A 20,808-nucleotide genomic window follows, 5' to 3' on the forward strand; every position below is an offset into this window, starting at 1 on the left:
TATAAATGTATGTCCTAAACTGTTTAGTTTCGGAGATACAGGGTGTAGAAGTTTCATTTTTATTTCGATTTTTTCCAAATAATTTCTGAAGTAAAGTCAATATTTGAATGAAAATTGGTGTCTGGTAGTTTTTTGACATGAGAAATTTGATTTTGATGTCAATATGTCTTCTACTAGTAGAGGGCGCCACATACATAGTAATCACTTTTCGTCCGTACCTGTATAAAACTACTGAGTAAAAAAATATACATTTACGACGTTTTTTACGTAAAAAAGGTCTCTTGGTAAAAATCGCTACGAGTAATGGTTTTCGAGATATTTGGAATCGAAATTATTAATACCTGTATCATTGACATTAATTAAACATGTTGACTAAATAGTTACAGTGGCGTAACAACAGACTCATGGGCCTGTGTGCAAAAATTTTACCGGGCCCCCTATTACATCTACATATTTCAATACTAATCTGAATAATATGCACTCATATTTTAGGTTAGAAATAACATTATCAAATTAATTTTTATATAGTATTATTTATTACTGCAACACAGAATATGTAACCCGAAACATATAAAATATCAAATAAATAAAAAAATAAATAAAAACAAAACAAAAAACAACAACAAAACTAACTAAATTAAAATAAACAATGTAAAAAAAATGTCGAATAGCAACATGAACATGTTAAGTAAAAAGTATTGGGAATTACCGTCATAACCAGCACAGGTAATCGCGATATTATTTGAAGCAAGAACAAATTGAATTTAAGTGCTATAGCAATTTTTTTGTGCCCTTCGTATGCAGGGTGCGATAATAAGATATTTTTTTACTAATGGAATACCTTGTACCTACAGGGTATCCCATTTTCATGCGTTTTGTTGCCCTTATGAATAGATTTTCACAATAGTCGGTTACTTTTTGACAAAATGAGAGATGCCCTAATAGGATTTGTCATGGCCCTATTAGTTACTGAGCTACAGGGTGATATTAAAAAAGTAGCAGTTTCGGGTACCTCTCGTAACTCAGCTGCTTTATCGTCCCCTTAATACAACCATTAGGTAACTAGAGTTTTTGTGATTTTGAGTTAACTATAGTTTGGCCAGTATAATTTTTCATGCTCTTTTTGATGCTACAACTAGCTTAGTTCTATTTCTATTCGATGGTACAGAAATCCAGTGACAATACAGCAAATTTCCTTTTTATCAAATTTAATGCTCTAATGAAAAATCACATATTTCCAGTTATTTTTATTTTGCAAAATAAAAAGGAAAACACAGCTACAAAATTGCACAAGAACTAGTGTAAATTAATAAATTATTTTCGCGATAGCGTGTAATAGTTAAGTAGTTAAGAAGACATGTGATAAATAAGAACTTAGTTCGGGATCGCCCGATTCTGCTTAAGGTGCGTATTCATTATCCGAATGAACGAACGAACGAACGAATGAAAGTGCGGTATATTTAGACGGGGACCGAACGCATGCGGCCGTTCGTTCGTTCGTTCGCTCGACCATCCGTTTCGAGTCGGTACATCAAAGGCGTTCGCCAACAAATGCCTCCGGTCTTCTCTATCTATCGTGCGGTCCCCGTCCATACCACTAGCGAACATTCGTTGGTTCGTTCGTTCGGATAATGAATACGCACCTTTACTTCGCGATAGCATGTGATAGATATGGAAATGCGGCCCGTGTGCTTCGCACACACGGCACATCGATAGTTACGCCACTGAATAGTTATTAAAACGAAATCATAAATTTGAAATATTTTTGTGCCAAAAGTTCAACAGAAACTGTTTTATCATCATTTTTTGCAGAAAAATTTATGATTAATTTAAAAAAAATAAAAATTTTCAAATTTATTATTTCAGTGTGAAATAACTATTTACTCAACGTGTTTATTTTTCGTCAATAATGAGATGTATTGACTATTTCCATTCTAAATATCTTAAGAAAGGTTGCTCGTAGCGATTTTTACAAAGAGATATTTTTTACGTAAAAAATCACAGAGATGTATATTTTTTCACTCAGTAGTTTTGTACAGGTACGGACAAAAAGTTATTACGCTTCAAAACAGTTAAAACACATGTAGGTGGCGCCCTCTACTAGTAGGAGTCATATTGACATCAAAATCAAATTTCTCATGTCAAAAAACTCCCAAGCACCAATTTTCAGAAATTATTTTAAAAAAATCGAAATAAAAATGAAACTTCTACACCCTGTATCTCTGAAACTAAGCATTTTAGGACCTACATTTATACAAACTTTTTTATTTATTTTTATCTGCAGAATATGCTGCCGAAGTTTCCGGAATACAATTCGGACCACCCTGTATATTTTTAATTTTTCGTTTCTTAAAAAAATATTACTAAAATACAAGAACTGTCCTGAAATCAAAACTATATTAGGTATTTACTTCAGATGGTCTATACTTATTTTGCTATAAATATCGTAATCTTAAATTATACAGGGTGTTTAAAATTCTACGCCAAACTTTTTAAAATATAAAAACCTTTTTTTTTGTATTTTTAAATGGAACAACTTGTATATTATTTTTTTATTAGGTGGATAATTAAAAAATGAACATTTTTTGTATTTAGGGTATTTCAAAATTTTTAACGGTTTCGCAGATTCTCGCGAGATTATTTCATATGGCTCTTTCAACGGTAAAAAACGAGAGAAAATTAATTGGGTGGCTTTGATAAAAAATTACTATGGAATGCTATGCTGGTATTTTTTAAAAACACGCAAAAAAGTAGAAGCACGAAATTCCGTAATAAGGAAGCTGACCAATAGCAAATGGGGAGCCAAACCTATCGTGGTCAGAACTTTTGCTCAAACTCTATGTTATTCAACTGCTGAATATGCCTGCGCAGGCCCATGCGAAAAAGGTGAACATTAGCCTGAATGAAACATGCAAAATAGCGACAGGTTGTATGAAACCCACCCCCTAAGAAAACCTTTAGAAGGCGTCAGGTTTTACAAGCTCTGATTTACGCAGAAAAGCTCATAAACATACTGAGAAGCTAAGACAAACCTTTGATGCTCGTCACTCAATTTTTGCCCAAGAGTGCGGCCAAAGCAGACTTAAACGGCCTACACACGTAACGATTTATCGGACTGCGCGTTGAACTGCAGATCGTAAAGAAAATCCTACGGCTTGCAGTACAGCCATTTTTTGTACACACGATGCAACACATTGTACTGCCGCAGTTCAGATTATTTACTTTTCGTCGAGAAGGGCTACCGTTATGTCAAGAATTTCAAAGAAGAAAGCTGCCGTGCTTGTAGCTGCGGTATTGCTGATAGATGAAGATGATGAACAAAAAGAAATCAAAAAGCGAAATGGTGTAAAAAGTGGTCGCTGGAGAGAAATATTTTGTTTTCATTTTATTTGCATAATCTTTTGATTTCACGTCCCATAGGCATCTATTTTCTCTATATAAATCAATAAAGTCTTCCCAGAACGTCTTATTTTTTCAATCCATAATATTGATTAAACCAAAAATAAATAAAAATTATATCGTAACTGCGCGCTGCGGCAGGGAATACACTCCACGCGTTCAAACCCCACCCCAGACACGACCCGTTGATACGATATTTTACGGAAGCTCCGTACTGCAAACGATTTGACGACTGCATACTGCAAACCATCCAATTTCCCTACACACGCTACGATTTATCGTTAATGCGGCAGTTTCGATGGATATCGTATTGCATGCAGTACGATAAATCGTTACGTGTGTAGGCCGTTTTAGATCCAGATGCCGTTTCCTAAGCCACGCCCTGGATGAACCTCCCTCCCACTACCAACTTAGAGAGGACCGACAAAACGGTGTTTCTAGCGACAGGAAAACCTGCAGAATCAGGTGGATGACATGGTACAAAGAATACAAGGTATGATATTGCGCAGGTTGGTCGCTACGTCACAGGTGATAACAGGCGCTATTGGTCAGCACGCTCCGCGCGCCAGTTCAAATCGTCATGATATTGTTATAAACCTGTTTTTTTGTTTATATACCGTCATTGAATTATCGCTAAGCAAGTTACTGTGGAGCAGTGCGTAAGGAGTTGGGCTAGGAAGCGAGAGACCGGAGTTCGAATCTCGGCCGGGACATAACTTTTTATTTATTTTTTTAAATACTGTTGTATTCTATAGTTTATTTTTGTAGTATAAAAAAAGAACTATTTATTCTGTTATTTTTTCATCTCCGGTATTAATATAAATTGACTGTTGGTACAATACCTCATTTAATATAAAATAATATTCTACTTTTTGAAATGTATCAGGCCCTAATTGTACCTAAAAGTAATATATTTTTAATGATATACCATATTGTAAACTATTTAATATTTCAGTCACTTAAAAAGTTAATTTGCATTGAATAATTGCCTACCATTAAAGGAAATTTGAGCTATATAATCTTTGATGGGCATATTCTGGGTATGCAAATACTTCCTCTAAATTTTGGGTGTCGTTCAACGGATTTATTCTCAAAACCAGAAACATCTACATATAAAAAGAAAAGCACAGGTCACTAATTATAATAAACTTCACCCTTGGAATTACTTCCACTAATTATAATAAACTTCACCCTTGGAATTACTTCTATCACAATTACAATACATTCATCTGCATGGCATTTTCTACTTTTCGATGGGAAACAATAAACTTCCCAATATTTTTTAAATGATGTAACAATTCCTCTTGTGGTTACTTTTCCATAGATATCCTCAACTCTGTCCTCATGTGAATTCAGAGGCAATGAAAATGAAAATTATTTACCATAAACATCGCAAACTAAAAACCTAATAAACAATTTTATACCGAATATAGAAATAAATTCAGTATTCTTACCTATCGTCCAAATCCATGTTAATAGATAATTATTATTTTTAAATATATTTTTGGAACTGCTGGTTTTAGTAATTATTAAATTAAACGAACTAAAAAGTCTTAAAATAAACAATTCTTAACCATAACCCCAAAAATTGCAGATCTCCTGTCAACTTTCTTTATTTTTTATTTATTCATTATTTTCCTAGTGACGTCACAGGTGGTATGCGCGAACTGAACGAAATTGGAGCCGCTATCGATCATACCTTGTATTCTTTGTACCATGGTGAATGATGACACTTCTTATGGGAGAACTGGCAATGGTTGAAAACTTGACTACAAGCGATTTTCTAAGAATCTTCCTTACCGATAAATTATTGACAAGAGTGACAGACCTTGATGTTCTTTCAGTATTCCAGTTCATCTCTTTTTCTTTCTAAAGTGTGCGTTGAAAGGAGACAAAAACAATTTTTGGTGACCCATAATTTGTTATTCGGACACCACTTTTTTCCTTGTCGGGTCGTTGACGTTGACTTGTCGCCATTTTATTTCTTTTGTTTACACGCTGCATTTTGCTTTGCAAATTTAATACATAAATTATTTAGGCAAATATATAGGTTTTTAATAAAACTCCTCGGACTAACGTGTAGGTAAGTGTTGATAATTTTTTTTTCATCTTAACATGCTCATTGTCGTTCTCCTGATTTTAGGTGACAGAAAAGGATCATCAAATCAAATTGAATTTTATATTTTCCTTCCTATTTATCCTTCCTAAATATCAACGAGATGAGCCATCGGAAGAAAGGGACCATAGTACAAAACAGAAAGGTGATCTTTTTTCTTTCCACTTCGGATATTGAAATTATTATATACTGTAGTCGTGTTCGGCATTATGCTCTGAGAAATATAGATAAACAAAGAACAACAGATATAAAGCATCCCAGAGGAAAAGAGAGGCAATACCTGTATGTACTCTCTCTGATATTTGTGAAAGTTACAGCAAAGTATTGTTGTAAATGTCATCTTTTTGATAGACCTGAAAACTTCGAGCAAAAAGATGACACTTTCAACAATATCCTGACAGATATCAGAGACGACAGGTTTTTCCTCTCTTTTCCCCTGGAATACTTTTAATTTATTATTCTTTGTTTATCTAGATTTCTCAGAGCACTATGAATGAACTCAGCTTGTATGTTTGAAATAATCGTCCAGTTGGCTTAAAAATGATGATCGAAGATATTTCCCATATAATTTTACTTTCAAAATTATGATATCTTTTATTTCTAAGCCATCTATGACGCCATTTTTTTCAGTTTTGTTATAATTAATTTTGTCTCTTGATCTACTTCTAACATTATTCTTTTAATTTTATTAATTTATTGTGGTGAAATTAATTTCTGTTTTATATTTGATATTGAACATATTTTTAAAAAATGGTGTATTTTTTGTGTTTTTGTTTATGTCATAATTAAAAATACATGAAGAAATAATTTTTTTTATTTTTTTAAACTTCCCGCCATGCGTGACGATTTAGTCCGTAGTTCCTACAAGCGAAATTGGGGGCGCTAGTAGCAGTAGACTTGTCAACAGTGTCAAATTTAAACGTCAATTTCACTTTCCAATATTTAGCAAGGCGCTCGCACTTCTTCTTGTGTATGTGTTTTGAGTGCAGAATGCTCAATCGTATCAGAACTGGGGTGACCCTAGTAAAATCCAATCTAATCAAATAGGATTTGCATTTACAGAAATGACGACAAATGCGACTGCAGTTCCTTTCAGGACATGGAACACCTTTTTCAATGTCCTGCTTGCAATGTACCCTTGACGACCTATGGCTAGCTAAACAGGAATCATTGGACGTAGCCCTTTACTGGGCTAACAAACTATATTCCGGATACGAAAAAGTAACGTAAGTAAAAAAAGCTTCATTCAGAACCTCGTAATTAGTGGAATAAATTAGTGGTTTCAATTACACTTTATACTTTTTAGGTTACGATCATTCGCAATATTTAAAAAACACAATTAAAATTAATAGAATATCCTAGCAATAGCTTGCGTTAGTCAGTTTTATCCATAGAAAAAGCCTAATATTTAGCTTATAGAAAAATCAACTTTTGATTTCTAACTACAATTTCTCTTGACGGAAGATAATCAAAGGCCAAAATGACATTTCTCGCAAATTTTGAAATATAATTAGTGGAAAAGTTAGAAGTTTGAAAACGTTTTCTACTAATTGAAGATCTACTACTAATTTTGACGTTCTGAATGCTTACATTGACATTAAAGAAACAAATACGCTAATTGAAACCACTAATTGCGAGGTTCTGAATGAATCTTAAAGACTAAAAACTGTATACCATCGAATAAAATATACCGTAAATAAAATAATTGATTAATAAATGACCAAATAATGAGATACGAATATGGAAAAACTATCTTCTTATTCTCGTTATCAAAACGTTTGTAAATCTGTTTTGAAAAAAAACGTTATCTAACGGAATGACGATAATTGAAGTCGTTGTTGCCAGATTAGATTACTAGTGTTTTCTATTTAAAGTCACGTGCTGGATGTAGATAATATCAACGAACGGAAAAAAATAATATTATTACGCACGCTGTCTCTTAAAACGTCTACAGATAAGGAAAAATATTGGGATAATTGATAAATTCAAATTTACAGAAGATGCTCTGTTGTTACTTAATTATTTCAACGCAAAATTAAAATAAATACATCTGATGTTTAAAGAACACAAACAAGTACAAATTAACGAACTAAATACAGCCATAATATTTTCTTGATAAAATAATAAATACTTACTTATTAACCTTATTGTAGGTAAATTAAATAAAAATAACCTGTTATAAATTTAAATAAGGTCCATAAACTAATGTCTATTTTGAAAATAGCAACTAAGTGCACTAGAACATTGCGATGGCGACATCAGCCATCTTGATTACAATTTTACTGAAAAATCGCTTTTTATTCAAAATCTGAGTAAGATAGGTATAGGAAACCCTAATATAGTTTGAAAGAGCATTTAAATCTGCTTCGACTTATTTAAAAAAATACATAGTGTTGCATTTGAAATAACGAAGTTTTTATGTAAAATAAATATTTAAAATAGACCAGCAATTTTTGATACCCCTGTATACATTTAAGGATGCAATCAAATTTTTTCATAAAGTTTATTTCTCTGGCTTGAAAGTCAGCACAAGAATTAATTCTGAAAAGTAATGTACAAGGCGTTGACAAACTTTTAGTATTGAAAATACTTCTAGCCGCGTTTATATGGGACCCATCAACGACATGCTAGAAGCAACATGGGTTCAATAACCTGCCTGTCAACATGTACTTAAGTTGATAGAGCCGGCATTGATGAGCGAATAGGGCAAGGTCGAGTCTGGACCGGCGGCGGCGGATAAAGAAATAAGCGATATTATTTTAAAAGAAAATATGTCAAGGCATGGGTTGTGAGGTACAGTTTGGCTATTTTAATCTAACTATTTCCGTATGAGAAACAAGGGCCAAATTATACGAGAAAGAGCAGAATCACATAAATAATAAATTTAGACTAATTACCATATTTTTGTATATGATTATTATTTTTTTAATTATCAACTTAGGACAAAGAAAAAGCTTGCATGGTTTCCACCGCCAACAGGCGTTAAAACAAATGAATCCAAGGCGTTGTCAAATATTTATTGGGATAAGTTGATAAGTTTTTACCGTTTGAATATTGTTGTAAATAATAATTATTATCATTTAATTAGTGCTAACTTATCAAAATTCACAACACGGCGAAATTTCAACAAAATCGGCCAACGGATCTTAATAAAAAAACGTCTATTAGGACTTGACACCCTGTACCTTTAAAATTATGCATTTCCGGACACATGTTTATATTAACTTTTTACCTTAAAAACACAAAGAATTATCTTCTGAAGTTGGCCAGATACTTAATTAACAGCCTGTATTTAAAAATGGCCAGCTAGCGATTTTGTAAGTAAAGCTATGTTTATTTTAATAGAAAAAAAAATACACTTCATAAAAAATAAACAAACCCATAATTCAATTACTATACACTAAGGGGAAATAAAACATAAATCACCACAATACACTAAAACACTTTTACTTTTACACTGGACGCGTTTCGCTAACCATGTTAGCATCATCAGCAGACTATTATAAACTCATGGTTAGCGAAACGCGCGTCCAGTGTAAAAGTAAAAGTGTTTTGTGTATTTGTGATTTAGTGTTTTATTTTGCTGTGTAACACCTCAAAGGTTCCAACCCCTCAACTGTAATACTATACACTAATTAATTAATTTTAAATAACGGCACTTTAATAATTTGGAAAAAATGGACATGAGCACTTTGGCAGAGTATACCGGGCCATGTAAAAATTCCAATAAAACCACAAATGGCACATTAAAATCTGCATTTCATCTGAAATCAAAACTATGGGTACCTAAACGCCAATCAGCCAGACAACAGTCACAAGACGCCGACATCGATAACGCGATGAGCAGTTTTACAATTATCTGACCCTAATAATTTCAAGTAGTATAATTCCTTCAAATAAATTCCTAATTTAAGCATTGTTAATACATATATCATATTAATGGAGATTATAGCCTTGTATGGGATTTCTAAAAATAAAAATCCAGCGTGTTTTTTATTGTGAATGTAATATTAAATGATTAACTAGAAATAGTTAATATTTATTAACTTCGTAAGTGTTGTACGAAGTACCCCAATATCATACGAGGTATGTTTTTAAATAAGTAATTGTTTTGCGGATTCCGCTGCTGCAGCGCTAGCCGGTCGGCGTTCCGCGCATGCGCGCTGGTTACCTACATCTCTTGTCTAAGTGCAATGTGACGCCAGTACAGTCCATTCCCATTGTATACGCCGTTTATTGAGGTTTAAGATGCTCCGACAATCGCATTCCGCCGATTGTGAAGTACGGGCTGTCATACGATTTATTAGTGCTAAAGGCGTAAAACCGATCGATATTCATCGTGAGATCTGTGGGAAGTTTACGGGACAAACATTATGAGTGATGGTTCGCGCGAAATGGGTGAGAGCATTTAAAGATGGCCGCACAAATGTGCATGTGATGAAGAACGGAGTGGGCGTCCTTCGGTCGTTAATGAATTGAAAAATGGACATGAGCACTTCATAGAGTATACCAAATATGTAAAAAAAATTCCAATAAAACCACAAATGGCACATTAAAATCTGCATTATCTGAAATCAAACTATGGGTACCTAAACGGCCAATCAGCCAGACAACAGTCACAAGACGCCGACATCGATAACGCGATGAGCAGTTTTTAATAATTATTCCGACTTAATACTTCAAGTACCATTCCTTCAAATAAATTTTAATTTAAGTATTGTTAATACATATAGTCATATTAATGATTATAGCCTGTATGATTTCTAAAATAAAAAATCCAGCGTGTTTTTATCAGAATAATTATTGAATGATTAACTAGAAATAGTTAATATTTATTAACTTCGTAAGTGTTATACGAAGTACCGAATATCGTTTGTCATATTCAATTGCAATTTAATATGTGTTTGGCTTTCTTTCACTATGATCCCACTGGGCTTGTCTCGTGGCAGGTTGGCGTAAAAAATGGATAGAAAATGTCTCGCTCTTGTCTTGCTCTCGTCTCGCGCTCGGCTCGTCAGGTCTGGACGCACCATAGACTGCCGGAGTGGTGACGTCACGAACGTCAAATTGCTTTCCAAACAAGGTTTAGTTCTTTATATTTCTATTGAGCTCTTCCAAATGACGTCACAAATTAATATAAAATGTAAAAAAACAGGGGATTGCCGACAACCGCCGACTTGTATCTAGTATTTTCAATACGCCTATGATGGTTGCGCATGTTGCAAAATCTGTGAATTTTTTATTACAACTGCATATTTAAATATCTTTAAATATTTCAAAAACCAAAGGTTTTAAACATATTAAAGCCTTATGATAAATGCCTTATTTTAAGTCGAAGAATCCAAAAATGAAATAAAATACCGGGTGCTCCATAAGAAAAAATATAACTTTGGTATGGATCTTAGTTCTGACACACGCTGTACATTTCAAAATAATTTTAAATTATGCACATTGCCTTCCCACATACACCCATAAAATATTTTGTTTCTACATCTTTCCGTTTTCGTATAATCCACCGAGGCGAATGAGGTGCGCCACCCTGTATAGGGTGTTCCATTACAAAAAACCCAACTTTGATACCTAACTTTTTTTGGGGATACCCTGTACAACTCTCTATATTTTTAAAAAATGCTCTGGATTAACCTACATACACTAACAGGATTTCATTTCAATACAAACTGTCGTTCTCCTTGGAGCCTCCGTCACAAATTAACTACAACAGATGCGAAAGAACACCGAATTACGCGTTCAGGTTTCTGTGACCTTCAGAAAGAGTTCATAGACAATCCGCATCAATGTATAGTTTGGGTTATTATTTGTTTGGGTGAAAATAATCTGCACCAATATGTTATCGAGGCATACAAAAAGGTCCACAGACTTCGAGACATACGAAAAATCAAGTCCATTTAGCGTGTATCGCAATTTTCAGACCTTAAAAATTAGTTTTTTATAGCTATAGCAACTGCAGCGACTATGAAAAAAACTGTGTGATTTTCATAGAAAATAAGGGCACCTGTAATTCATTTGAGAATGTTATAAATCGTTAAAAGAGGTTTCAAATCTCTTAGATTTCTATTAATATTAAATAAATTTTATTAAAAATTGAACTAAAATTGTTAGTATCATTAAAAAACTTCAAATTCAAAAATTGTATCAGTCAAATTCCCTCATTTAAGATGAATATTAAAGTAAGTATAAATACAGCTCATTCTAAGCTCTACTTATCTTTAAGAAACATTTAAATCATTGTTGCAATTGGGCCTTAATGCCATTTCGAATGAACAATAGTATTAATAATGTACATTATAATAATAATAAATTTGATATCATAGTGTGTATTAAAACTACTAAAATACTTTTAAATTGGTATTATATTAACAACTTTTGTTTTTTAATCCAAAAAAAAGTAACCAATTTTCTCAATCAAAATATTTGTGGTCCTGAAAAGGACCTTCGTTTTCCCATATTCGTCAAGGTAGGTAGATAAACGGTAAAAAAACAGGATAATGAAATTTAAAAAATTACAAAAATTGTTCAAAAGTGCCTCCCTCTTGCATTAAACAATAACCCAAACGATCATAAAATCCCCTCCTCACATTGGATAATATATCAGGGGTGACAGTGTCAAAGGCATTAAATATTTTCTGCCTTAACTGCTCCAAGTTTTGAATTTCTTCATGGCCGTAAATTTTAGATTTTATGTACCCCCATAAAAAGAAATCATTCACCGAGAAGTCAGGTGAAATTAAACGTCAGTCTAAACAAAACTGTCATTTTTGAAAACTTGTCAAAATTTGGACACACGCTAAATGGACTTGATTTTCCTATGTCTCGAAGTCTGTGGACTTTTCTGTATAATCTCACAGTAATTTAATAGATTGCTCGTCATATTATATCAGCTCGTAGGAGATTAGGAAAAAAAAAGATATTTATAGTATAAAAAATTAATTTATTTAACAAAATTTAATTAAAGATGTGACAAAATAGTTACATTTCTATTGGTTCTATCGGACTTTTTTCGACTATATAAATCTTTATTTTTTGTAAACTTTAATGCATAAAATATTTTCAATCTAATAAATAATTTAATGATGTAAATAAGAGGAAATTTCTCACATGGGTGGTCAAATTCTATAGTTTTCATTATATCAAACAGCCTCTGAATGTTTTCTTCAGTGCAAAACTCATCAAAATTTAATATAAATAATTTTTCCAGCCTGCAAATAAAATGAACAAATTTTTCCACTTTCATGATCAAAGGCTTTTAAATGGGTAAATAATTTCGAGTTATCCAGAGATTCGGATTCTTTTGCAAATTTTAGACAAATATCACATTGATGTATTTGAAGACCCTTTTTAATGATGTAGTCAAACATAATTAAAGGCATTTTGAATTGAAAACATTTCTCAGAGGCTGTTTGATATAATGAAAACTATAAAATTTGACCACCCATGTGAGAAATTTCCTCTTATTTACATCATTAAATGATTTATTAAATTAAAAATATTTGATGTATTAAAGTTTACAAATAAAGATTTATATAGTCGAAAAAAGTCCGATAGAACCAATAGAAAGGTAACTATTTTGTCACATTTTTAATTAAATTTTGTTAAATAAATTAATTTTTTATACTATAAATATCTTTTTTTTCCTTATAAATAAACACATCCCATTTTAAAAAAGATATACAAATTACCAAAACTTAGAAATAACAGTTTAAAAGTTCAACAAAAACCTACACGCGTTTTTAAAAAGAAACATATAACCACGCACTATGTCATTCCAGCAAGCGAATACGACACAGCATAGGTTTCCGGACTAAACGACTGGTGTATTTACACTACTCAATAGGCGTGTCGGGTTTGCCGAGCGGTTTCCGATGCAGTCGCTTTCTTTCGCATCTGTTATAGGTAATTTGTGCCTCCGTGGCGTATGAGAGGCGCCACCCTGTATAAAGGTGTGTAAAGGCAATTTATATTTTTATCTCATTTTCTGACATTCTACGATAAATTTAATATCGTTATGCCGATGTTGATCCTTTTTCCCTATATATTTCACCATCCCAAATACTCCAGAACAAATAACACATCGGCAGTAAAGGGCTTTCATTGCCACGTATCTCAGGCGCCGCAATTTTCTTTTACGAGTTCCATCTGACCCAGATAATAACTCGAGGAACGCGGAGACACATTCTCCCATTTTTATCTTTCAATTTCCTCCGCCTACAGATAAAACCAGGTTTCTTCATTTACATTGAAAAACAGTTTTTTTTCTTCGATAATTTTATTTTAGAAAGAAGATTTTTTTCTCGTATTTCAAGAAATTTCCTAGAGAATTTAATGCACAGAGTTGGTGAAAATGTACAGGGTGGTCCGAACTGTATTCCTGAAACTTCGACAGCATGTTTTGCAGGAAAAAATAAGTAAAAAAGTTCGTAGAAATGTATGTCCTAAAATGCTTAGTTTCGGAAATACAGGGTGTAGAAGTTCCATTTTTATTTCGATTTTTTCCAATTAATTTATGAAGTAACGTCAATATTTGGATGAAAATTGGTGTCTGGAAGTTTTTTAACTTGAGAAATTTGATTTTTATGTCAATATGACTCCTATTTGTAGGGGGTGCCACCTACATGTGTTTTAACTGTTTTGAAGAGTAATAGTAAACTTTTTGTCCGTACCTGTATATAACTACCGAGTAAAAAAATATACATTTCCATGATTTTTTACGTAAAAAATGTCTCTTGGTAAAAATCGCTATGAGCAACCGTTCTCATGATAATACATGCCATTATTGACAAAAAATAAAGATGTTGAGTAGGTATGTAGTTATTTGCCTGAAATGATAAATTTGGGAACTTTTTATTTTTTTAAATTAATCATAAATTTTTCTTCGAAAAAATGATGATAAAACAGTTGCTTCTGTTGAGCTTTTGGCCCAAAAACTTAGGCCAATGGTAAGTTAATAGATTTCAATCTATTAACTGTTTAGTGAACAGAGTTTTAATTTATGTCAATGATGACAGGTATTGATAATTTCGATTGCAAATATTTTAAGAACCATCACTCGCAGCGATTTTTACCGAGATACTTTTTTATGTAGAAAACGTCGTAAATGTATATTTTGTTACTAACATACTGTAACTGTAATAATTGTACAATAATTTTATACAGGTATGGACAAAAAGTTAATACTTTTTAAACCAGTGAAAAAATATGTAGATGTATACTGACATCAAAATCAAATTTTTCATGTCAAAAAACTGCCAGATACCAATTTTCATCCAAATATTGACTTAACTTCAGAAATTATTTGGAAAAAATCGAAATAAAAATGAAACTTCTACACCCTATATCTCCGAAACTAAGCATGTTAGGACACACATGTTGGGTAGGGCCCATGGTTGTATACGAACTGTTTTACTTAGTTTTATTTGCAAAATATGCTGCCGAAGTTTCCGGAATACAGATCGGACCACCCTGTATATTTCGTATGGCGTATTAAGAGTACACATGATAAAAATAAAATTTAAAAAAATCGATACAAAAATGCAAACAATCAAGGAATATATTTGTTTTTTTCTCGGTCGTAAGTCTTGAGAAACTTCTTCGAGTGTCTTTTAGACCGTTGCAGGATTCCCATTTCCCATTACCAGGTTACGAATTGAGTCCTCCAGGTTCTTGAGTTGGTTTCCACTTGGGAAACAGAATGGTTCTGGTCCAGTTAGTGGAGTGTATGTACTCTCTCCTTTTCTAGCTAGATTGATTGCTTTTTCGAAAACTAGAAATGTTGTCTAGTTTTGAAAGTCAATGTCAGACATTTTATAGGTATCATAATTCACATAACTACCTACCTCTTCCAAAAACCCCAGTAAAGACTTATCGCAGTCAGTAAAAGTACAACATAAATATAGAACTTTTGAGATAGGGAGGAAATAATATCTAGTATCGCAAATATTTCCATACATTCGTTCCATATAGTGGTCTTTGGACAATGAAACTATCCGACACATTCGCTTTTGAATTTCAGCATTGCAGAAATAGTTTATACAAAGCATTCGAAACCGGATGCTTACTCTAGCAGTGTATTGTTCATGAAATTCCCCTTGACAGTGACTGCTATTCGGAGTTTATTCTTTTCAAATATTAGTGTTTTTTCATGTCAAGTATTTAAATTATAATAATGAAATTATTAAGTTTGGGAATTATTTTCAAAAATTTTTTTTTGGAGCGTCCGCGACGGACCGTCCGCGATTTCGAGCAAGTACCATGAGTCTATATGAACGATTTCACATGGGTCGCGTATGCTCCGTCCGGATGAGCTATATTGAAAAAAACATCCGCGCGTACGGTCCGCTCCATCTGAAAGCGCTGTTGGATTAAGAGCGTTTTCAGATGGAGCGGAGCGTCCGCGACTTCGAGCAGGTATAGTCTGTTCAACAAGAAGATCCTTGACAGTGATAGATGTGTCTGTCATTTTAATTTCAAAGTAGTTTATTTTATTTTACAAAGAAATAAGTTGTTACAACTGGAACGCATAGCAGGAAATTAATATATGTATTTAAAATTTGATTGACAAGTAACTTCAAAATATTGTGAATAAAACTGCATAAAACTGAAAAAATGTAATCGAATTATTTTATTTAATAAAAAACGGTATGTGTTAATACAAAACAAACAAAAACCAGACACCACATACCAAAAAATATAAAAAAGAACTATTTCTTACTTTCAAGCTTTATGAAACTTCCCGCATTTATGATTATATTTTATCAATATAACTTATGTACAAATACAAATTTGTAATATTCCGCAGGAATAAATAAAACAACATAAATAAAACAAACTATTTTATTAATAATAACACTTACCAAATTTTATACCTCACAGGTTGATTAATTAACTTTATTCTTAATTTTTTTAAACCAGTACCTTTTGACATTATTTTTCTGCAGCACTAAAATCCATTATTTACCTATCGTGTGATGTTGATATTTTACAGCTACTCCAGTTTTTAGTATGTGTTTAGTATGGCCCTTCTACCATATGCGAGATGCACTTATCTACGACGAGATGGTATACGAACTTTATTGATAGTAACTTTATTGGTGTATCTGTATAAGACTTTCTGCCTGGGCAGCGACTATTAACCATAACCTGTGCTCTGGGTTCTACAGTTAATTTTCACTCGATTTTTCCTCCACTTGACTTCAAAAGACACAAAACACTCGTAATAACACGAATCAAAATGCATCATCTTCCAAAACGCAGGGTATTTGACAAAAGTTGTCACAAAATTATAACCTATAATTTGGCAAGACTTTGACAAACGTCAAAAATCTAAAGGCGAGTTCATACGCATCGGCGTCCGTTTGTCGTTCATCGTTCCGTCAAACCAATAAAATTGAAATACGATCTGTCATTTTTGAAATAAACCAATAAAACTGGTTAAAAACAACAAGTGACGACGCATGACGAATTTATATTTAAACCCATCCATAGTTAACTTAAAAATTATTAGAAACTTTTTTTAGTAAAATAAATAGATTGGTATGGGACGTCATCTGCTTTTCTTCTGTCATCGTCTGTCGAAATCTTACCTGAGAAAAAAAACAGAGTATACCATGAGTTTATATGAACGATTTCACATGGGTCGCGTATGCTCCGTCCGAATGAGCTATATTGAAAAAACATCCTCGCGGACGCTCCGCGCGTACGGTCCGCTCCATCTGAAAGCGCTGTAACGCAGCAGTGTTTAAAAAGATATCTATTTTTTTTGGAGATTTTATTACAGTGGCGAAATACTCATATAGGATTGTTTTGAAGAGATAAATCTTATTCAAAAAACAAAACAATAAATTTTACACACAGATATTCACACATTTTAAGCTTTTTGGTTTCACCTCATTAGTTATCCGTCAACAGGTAGTTATTTTTAATGATATTGTACTTGCATTTAAAAAAAAAACAAAATCCTTAACTCTCCCCTGGATTCAACACTACCCCCTCTCCCCAGGATGAATTGCTAGTTACGCTAATGGATGTTAACCAATTTTTGTTGGTTAGGCAAATTACGTTAACGAATAAAAAAACACCGAAAAGCTAGTTTACATTTGGATTCTAATGCACTGGCACTTTAGAAAAAATATTTTTGAAATTTTGAAATTTGGTGTTTCGGTGGCGAAAAACAGGCTTTTTTTCAAAAATTGAACCCAATCAAACAATTTTATATGATTTTATGGAAATCATACCGTACCAAACTAAAAAAATAGGGTATGTTAAGGTAAGAAGTCCAAAATCCCAAACTTTTAGTAATAATGAATTGTTTTTACTTTCTACCTTGAAACAAATAATTATTGGTGAATATAGACATGTTTACCTGAAAATAATATCCCTGTTGTAACTGTAAATAACTAAAAGCGTTGACTAGACGCGTATTGTCCACTCCATTGTACATAGTTCGTTTGCGGGCTCACTACGGCACTAAAACCAACTCTATTCCCTTCTATTTTCCTCAGTCTTTTTAAATATTTAACAAGAAAAAAGCGTGAAAAACACGAGCGTTCGCGCCCGAATTTAATAAAAAATTAAAATTGCGGGTCAGGTTGGCGAAACCGACGTTGCCAGATGTACGCGCGAATTACGACACAATCGAACTTAATAGAGAGAGTCTAAACTGATTAATTTCATTATCAGTGGGTAACGCGAATTATGTTATTGTAGCGCGAAATTAATTGTTTACATTAACGATTCGTGTTTCGATGTACACGGAGAAAAAGTAATCAGGGGACAGAATAACAGGATGATTTTACATCGCATATTAATAATAGAGATTAGAAATGCGACGAATATTCGGCTACTATTCGGTATTCGGCCGAATATCTATAAATAATTACACTATAGATCAATTTTGTATTTTGCTTATTGTTTTAGAGATTTAAAATATTTAGATCCATATACAGGGTGTTTCAAAACAAATGCGAAAAACTTCAGGGGGTGATTCCTTGTTAAAAATAAAGGTTAGTTTGCTTTATAAATGTTGGGTCAAAAGTCAATCATTAGGGAGATATCGCGGAACAAAGATGGCGGAAAAATAATGTTTTTATTTTTTATCTTGAAAACGAAAAGAGATAGACTAATGAAATTTTACGGAAGCATTACTGTTATGAAAACACACTTTCTGGTAATTTTTTCACTTTTTTAAAATGAGTGGAAGGGGTTGAAATAAACTACCCCTATCACTCACACATTTAAAGAAAAATCTTATCAAACACATGCAAGATGCATTAATTTGGATAGTTTAGTTGATTTAGAAACTTTTTTATCTTTTGTGTTTTTTTGATAAAAGTCACCGATTTGAAATTAAAAAATAAAATGTAAAGCATTACATGTCAGGACAAAAAACATTTTTAGATATAGAATCTAGTTGGCTGCTGTAATTTTCTTAGGAAAAAATCTAGTCGACCGCTGTCACTTTTTAGGATGTTTCTAATATTATTTAATTTGACATACTCTACTGCAATACGTTATTATCTTACGATCAATTAATAATTCCGAAGCCTTTTTTCTTTATCTAAAAATGTTTTCTGCCCTGACATGTAATGCTTTACATTTTATTTTTTAATTTCAAATCGGTCAGTTTTATCAAAAAAACACAAGAGATAAAAAAGTTTCTAAATAAACTAAACTATCAGAATTAATTTTTTTTGCATGTGTTTGATAAGATTTTTCTTTAAATTTCATTAACAAGAATGATAGGGGTAGTTTATTTCAACCCCTTCCACTCATTTTAAAAAAGTGAAAAAATTACCAGAAAGTGTGTTTTCATAACAGTAATGCTTCCGTAAAAGTTCATTAGTCTATCTCTTTTCGTTTTCAAGATAAAAAATAAAAACATTATTTTTCCGCCATTTTTGTACCGCGATATCTCCCTAATGGTTGACTTTTGACCCAACGTTTATAAAGCAAACTACCCTTTATTTTGAACAAGGAATCACCCCCTGAAGTTTTTCGCATTTGTTTTGAAACACCCTGTATATAAAAGTATCTTTTATTGACATCGGGTCAATCAATAATTTTCCCAATCAGCTCGATATATTGATGATGTTGCCAGTATTACTCATCAAGCAATACTACTGTTATATTAATCAATTAAGACCGCGTAAACAAACATAACATATCCAATTTTATATACTAATTCATTAGAATAAAATTAAATATGTAATAAAGATATTGTAATTATATTCCTGTAGATTAAGTGAAAAGTTTTGTTCTTAAATATCTACTCTACATATTACAAACGCGTGTTCAAATTTTAATCTTGTGAAATATATATCAACATAAAACGAGATGTAATTAACAAAATATCATCGTAACAACCGCTATTTTAGAAACGTCTAGGTTTACTTATTTCACTGAGATTTAAGAAAAAAGTCCTTTGCCTCGGGTACAGATACTGCCATGTTTTGGAAATAGCTCAAAACGAAACAAAATTGAACGAGGCAACAGGAAACGCCAAAAAAAACCCACGCCCACTTCACGAGTCGTTTTCAGGCGCTTTTAAGAATCGAAAGTAGGTCGGGGCAAACCGAAGCCAAGACAACTGGAAATAAACCGAAATGCGACCTTGACCTGCTTCGAAGAGTTCTCCGCATAGTGTAGAGGATGTTTAACAGTAAACTTGTGTTTAATATTTTAACACTTATTATGACATTTTTTAACAATTAAACCATTACTTTATTTTTGTGTACAATTTATAACGGAAAATATTATTCTCGTGGCAGCCATGAAGACGACACTTGAGTCCAAAGTTCATCTGCACCTTGACAATTTTTTGTTATACTTCTCAGTACTATGCGACAATGTGATGATGTTGAAAGTGATAACCAATTAATATTATTTAGTTCTTAGTAGAGATGTAAACGACATGTTCTGCTGTTAAAACATCGATAATCTACTATTGTAAACTATAGTATCGATATTGTTCTAACGATGTTTTACATCAATGTTTTGGAAGTAAAATAGCCGTCTATTTTAAATCTCTGTCACTTTTTTTTACCAGTTCTTCATCCACTACCGGATGAAAAATCCATCCAGGACTGGTATTTTTAAAATATTTCGGTACCAAGTACCTTCTCTTATAAAACCGGTATACCGGTTTCAATACCGACATTTCAAAATTTCGTCATATGACGCCTGTTTCGGTCCATTCTATATTTTGATCTAACCGGTATTCCAATCCATCCGGTATTCCAGTCCAACCAGTATTCAGGTACCGAATACCGGAACTGAAATTT

The 20,808-nt window shown here is 32.6% G+C and overlaps 1 protein-coding gene across 2 annotated transcripts in view; it reads right to left on the reverse strand.

Annotated features, from left to right (window-relative positions):
- Window positions 1-20,808, reverse strand: part of LOC115889641 (cAMP-dependent protein kinase type I regulatory subunit) — a 100,781-nt gene that overhangs the window by 47,662 nt on the left and 32,311 nt on the right. The window contains exon 1 of one of the 2 annotated variants that reach the window (XM_030909688.1): window positions 17,892-18,158. The exons of the other annotated variant lie outside the window; for it this stretch is intronic. Within the exon in view, the coding sequence (XP_030765548.1) occupies window positions 17,892-17,969 (78 nt within the window). The 5' untranslated portion in view covers window positions 17,970-18,158. Of the gene's footprint in view, window positions 1-17,891; window positions 18,159-20,808 lie in introns of those variants that run through there. 2 annotated transcript variants of the gene reach the window in all.

Source organism: Sitophilus oryzae, unplaced genomic scaffold, assembly GCF_002938485.1.
Source record: "Sitophilus oryzae breed Bouriz unplaced genomic scaffold, Soryzae_2.0 scaffold_817_pilon_pilon, whole genome shotgun sequence".
In the NCBI taxonomy this organism is placed as follows: domain Eukaryota; kingdom Metazoa; phylum Arthropoda; class Insecta; order Coleoptera; family Curculionidae; genus Sitophilus; species Sitophilus oryzae.